The sequence below is a fragment of the Blennius ocellaris genome, assembly GCF_963422515.1.
Source record: "Blennius ocellaris genome assembly, chromosome: 24".
Lineage (NCBI taxonomy): Eukaryota > Metazoa > Chordata > Actinopteri > Blenniiformes > Blenniidae > Blennius > Blennius ocellaris.
The window spans coordinates 9,004,753-9,009,752 of record NC_137673.1 but is presented as its reverse complement, the minus strand read 5'-3'; the positions used below and the strand labels follow the sequence as shown (position 1 = coordinate 9,009,752).

General features: G+C 44.3%; 2 protein-coding genes across 2 annotated transcripts in view; one reads left to right on the top strand and one right to left on the bottom strand.

Moving 5' to 3' along the window:
• r3hdm1 (R3H domain containing 1) overlaps positions 1 to 4,267 on the bottom strand; it is a 22,121-nt gene extending 17,854 nt beyond the window's left edge. The window contains 2 exon segments of the mRNA XM_080519963.1: positions 790 to 905; positions 4,183 to 4,267. Coding sequence (XP_080376089.1) covers positions 790 to 904 — 115 coding nt within the window. The 5' untranslated portion in view covers position 905; positions 4,183 to 4,267.
• A 364-nt stretch (positions 4,268 to 4,631) lies between these two features.
• Positions 4,632 to 5,000, top strand: part of zranb3 (zinc finger, RAN-binding domain containing 3) — a gene marked incomplete at its 5' end in the record, with an annotated part of 76,392 nt that continues 76,023 nt past the window's right edge. The window contains 1 exon segment of the mRNA XM_080520187.1: positions 4,632 to 4,677. Within this exon segment, the coding sequence (XP_080376313.1) occupies positions 4,632 to 4,677 (46 nt within the window).

The window sequence follows — 5,000 nt, the reverse complement described above, 5'->3', positions numbered from 1 at the left end:
AGGAGCTCGGAGAAAATGTTTGGGAGCAGTGACACGGGAACAGGACGTCGTTTATATTATTAAGGCTGTAATTTTGCTGGATGACGCAGCTTCCATTATGAAATTGGACTTTTTGAGGAGTGAATGAGGTTTAAAATGAAGGAATGAACGACGCTTTAGTGCAGAATTTGCGTATGTAAATGGCAGACCCATAAGACGAGTCCGTCTCGTTTGTGTGTTTTGCTTGAACGCGACGAAATGCAAGAAAAAGAAAAGAAAAAAGAAGGGAAAAGGCGAAAAAAAATGAAGTAAAACGGACAAAAAAGGAAATAGAACAAAAAAGGATAGCAAGACAAAATGGGAAAAACAAGAAATAAATGAAAAGGTGGAAAAACTAAAATAGGGGAATGCATAGACAAAAAAGAATAAAAAGATGAAAGGAAAAAAACCGGAAAAGATAATAGAAAAAAAAAGGATACGACAAAATAGGAAAAACAAAAAATAAATGAAAAGGTGGAAAAACAAAAATAGGGGAATACATAAACAAAAAAAAAATAAAAAGATGAAAGGAAAAAAATGGAAAAGAAATAGAAAAAAAAAAGATAAAATGGGAAAATCAAAAAATTAATGAAAAGGTGGAATACAAAAATAGGGGAATACATAAACAAAAAAGAATAAAAAGATGAAAGGGAAAAACAAAAAAGGAAAGTGCTCTGTATCTACATTGCGTTGCTGGTCTTTGAAGTGTCGTCGAAACCGTAATAAAGCGACAAAACGAGACGGAGCGTCGTTTCCTGTGCTCGCCCTCACCTCGCGACAGCATCTTTCGGGGCGTCTTGTCAGGCTTGTCGCAGCCGCCCTCCTTCTCGGCGTGCTCCGGCGCCGCCTCGCTCTTCCTTTTCCGAGGGTTGAAGGACGAAACCATCCTGTTGGAGTGAGAAAGAGAGAGAGAGAGAGAGAGAGAGAGGAAGGGTTAAAAACGAGGCGTTGAAGTCGCCCGAGGTGTGGGTTAATTGGAGAAGAGTGGCGGAAACTGGGCGTTAAGACACTTAATAAACTCGGAGTTATCATGGATGTTCTTGATAACGTCGGTGAACGCCAAAGTCGCTAGAGCAATTAATCTGCCCGGATTAGCTTGTTGTCGTTAAGCCACCTGAGGAAAACGTTAAAACGACGCGGCGCTTTTCAGTTCCTCAAAATCCCCAAGATTAAAAATAAATTAAAAAGAAAAAAAAAGAAAAGAAAAAGAAATCCTTTTACTTGTGCTGCAATCTGGCTGGGGAGTGAGAAATCTATTAAGAGTGGCCTTGGTTTAACACACACACACACACACACACGCGCGCTATCCGATTTGCTATTCAGGCAATTCGACAAAAGGCTGAAAAGAAAAAAAAAAGCTTGAATAGTTTGCGAGGATGGGGGGAGTGGTGGTGGGGGGGGTTAAACTCTGGATGCCAACAATACTGTGAGAATGAATGAATAAATGAACGAATGAATAAATGAATGAAGGAGATACAGAGCAGAGGTCACCTTCAGGTGAATATATAGAAATGTGACGGCGGAACATGCTAATAGAAAACATGACGAGGTTTACGCCTCGAAGTGCAACTTTTCGAAAATACCGCGACTCTGTGAAAACAGGGGAAACGCAACTATTTGATAATACTCTCGATTCTGAAGAACGGGGGGGGAACACAACTTTCAGGGAACACTCCATCTCCATGGAAGCAGATGGGGCAAAAGACAACTTTTAAAAAAAATAAAATGCTTCTGGCTATGTCTCCGTGGAAACGGAGGGAAACGCAACTATTCGAAAATGGTAAAACGCAACTTTTGGAAAACACTTCGACTCGATGGAACCAAGGGGTGAAACACGGTTTGAAAACGAAACTTTTTGAAAGGGGCATGACTCAGTCTCAGTGGAGTAGCCAGCTATTCGAAAACGCTGAGACGCCATGGAGAACGGGGGGGGGCTGCAACCCTGTCTCCATGGAAATGGGGGAACCTGCAACTTTTGGAAAGAGCTCCAATACGGTCTCCATGGAAACATAACTTTTCAAAAACGCTCCTACCTGGTCTTCAGAGAAATGGTGGGGGGGGGGGGCGCAAGTATTAGAAACCGCGCCAACAATGTCTCGGTGGAAACGCAAGTTAAAAAAAAAAAAAAAAAACTTTTTGAAAATGCTTCTTCGCATTAGGAGTCACCTGGAATAAAAAAATCCAACTTGGCCGTCCGTCCGAATGTGATTGTCATGTTTGGATCGCAAACGCCTGTGTGGCGTCGTTACATAACAACAACCAGAACGGCAGCACCCTCTAGTGTCCCAACAGGTGAACTACACCATCTACACCGGCTGGGTTTCCTTTTAAACTGTCAAAATGTGGAATGCAAGAACGAAGCGTCTTCACTTGAAACGTCACGTAGACAGGGCCTAATTGCTCAAAGTGGGACTGCCAGAGCGGAAAACACTCGAGTGTGTGTGTGTGTGTGTGTGTGTGTGTGTGTGTGTGTGCGTGTGTGTGTGTGTGACGATCCTCCCCCTCCTCCCTGCCTGATGTGCAGCTGTTGCCTCATTTGTTTCCCCGACACCCATTGGCCTCGAGATGAAGAGGGGAGAACGGCGAGGAGATGATGGTTTTGGCGAATATGTAAACGAGTCGGTCTGAAACCAAACCATTAAAAACTTTTCTTTTTTTTTTTCTTTTTAAAAGTGCGACTCTTTTGTTCTTATTGCTTCTCCTCACCCCCGTAGGTGAGGCGAGCCTCGGCGCCGCTGGCGGGTTGGGGCGCCGACCAGGAGTATTCAATTAGAGCGGTCGGCGGCACTCTGGAACGCTGACGTGGGGAAATTGTAAAACCCCTCCCCCTACCCCCTTACCACCCCCCCCCCTACCCCTTGACATGATTGATGGCGGTAATATGGGACGGCGTGCGAGTGCAGGCGATGCGAGACTGTTGTGGGAATAACCCCGCCCTCTGGTTATGGCGCTCGCTGCTGACTGGCCGATACACCTGCGTGCGCCCGTGTGTGTGTGTGTAGGTGTGCAGAGTGGCATGTGGGGGGGGGGGAGCTTTCCGATTTGATGACGTCTGATGTTTTCATCAGGTATTTAAATCAGAGTTGTCGGGCTGACGGGGGGGGGGGGGCGCCGTGCCGCCGTAATGGGGAATTTATCCCCGGGTCAGCACTTTGGACTCGGAGGAAAGTCACGCTTGGGCTTGGAAACCCCCCCCCCAAAAAAAAAGAAAAAATGAAAGAAAAAGAAAGAAAGAAAAAGACAGAAGTGTGCTTCATGGCAACGGAATGTGACGTAATTCCAGATGTGCCAGTAACACGCTAATCCCACAAGGGGCGCCAACCTTTTTAAGTTGTTTTTTTTTTTTTTTTACACATTTCATTTTGTATCATTAAATTGTACCGATTTTGCAAAATTTATTAATTAATTAATTTGACCGTTTACGGGGCGTTTCAAGTGAAAACGCTACAAAACGAGTTGTAGTTGTAAGACGTGTTCCATCGCGAGGGCGTTTTGTGAATAAAGAAATAAATTCACGGGGGTTTAAAAAAAAACAAACAAACAAACAAACATGAAAAACAGTCAGGCCAGACTTTTCTATTTCTATTAAACGATATTTTAATATTTGACTATAAATGTAATAAAAACAGAAAAAGATGATTAAAGTTGCGTTTCCAGGGGACTCTGGGCACCGTTGTCATGGAAACGGACGCTTTCAACACAAGGTTTTTTTTTTGGGGGGGGGCATTTACATTTTTTTTGTTTTTTTTTTTACACATTTCATTTTGGATCATTAAATTGTACCGATTTTTGCAACAACAACATTTTTTTTTTTTTACCGTTTACGGGACGTTTCAAGTGAAAACGCTACAAAACGAGTTGTAGTTGTAAGACGTGTTCCATCGCGAGGGTGTTTTGTTAATAAAGAAATAAATTCACGGGGTTTAAAAAACAACAACATGAAAAACAGTCATGCCAGACTTTTCTATTTCCATCAAGATGGAAACAATATTTTAATATTTGACTATAAATGTAATAAAAACAGAAAGAGATGATTAAAGTTGCGTTTCCAGGGACTCGGGCACCGTTGTCATGGAAACGGACGCTTTCAACACAAGGGGAGGTTGTTTTTTTTGGGAGGGGGGGGGGGGCGCCTTTTCCTTTTTTTTTTTTTTTTTTTTTTACCTGAGGTCTGGCCGAGGGCTCGGGGGCGGGGCAAGGAAACGACTCTTCACACACCGCCAGGCTCCGCACCAGCTTGAGCCTGGTGTTGGACTAGAGGAGGGAGGGTGCAGGCAGGTGGGAACAGTTAATTTTTTTTTAAATTAAATAATAAAATAAAAACAAACCCTTGCGCCACACTCATCAACCGTCAAGCCGACGTGAACGACACACAGCCGGCGAGCACGGGCAATCCAATGCAAGCAATACGCTGACGCGGCTGTTTTCCTCCAGTCGCCTGAGCTTTTACCGGCTCCTTTATGACTCGGATCAAAGCGGCGGTTTTAATTGTGAGGGGGTCGATGCAGCAAGCGTGTGTGTGTGTGTGTGTGTTGGGGGGGGGGGGGGCTCAGTCAGCATTCACACGACCCAAGGTTGCAACAGCCAAGACCACGGAGCAGCCGTGTGCATGCATGTGGAGCGGACCCTACCTTGGAGGGCTTCACCGGCTGTCCGGAGGTGGGGAGGGAGAGAGAGAGAGATCAAAGAGTTTAAAGAAATAAAAGCAAGAGGGGAGGATTGTTGGATTTTTTGGATTAAATACGACCGGCCGAGATTATGTGCAACCAACAATAATATCAAGAACTAAAAAAAAAAAAAGACATCTCATTTCAGGCAAGTGGAACAATTTATGCAGAGCATATGCTCACACACACACACACACACACACACACACACACACACACACACACACACACACACACACACACACACACACACACACACACACACACACACACACACACACACACACACACACACACACACACACACGTTTTGGC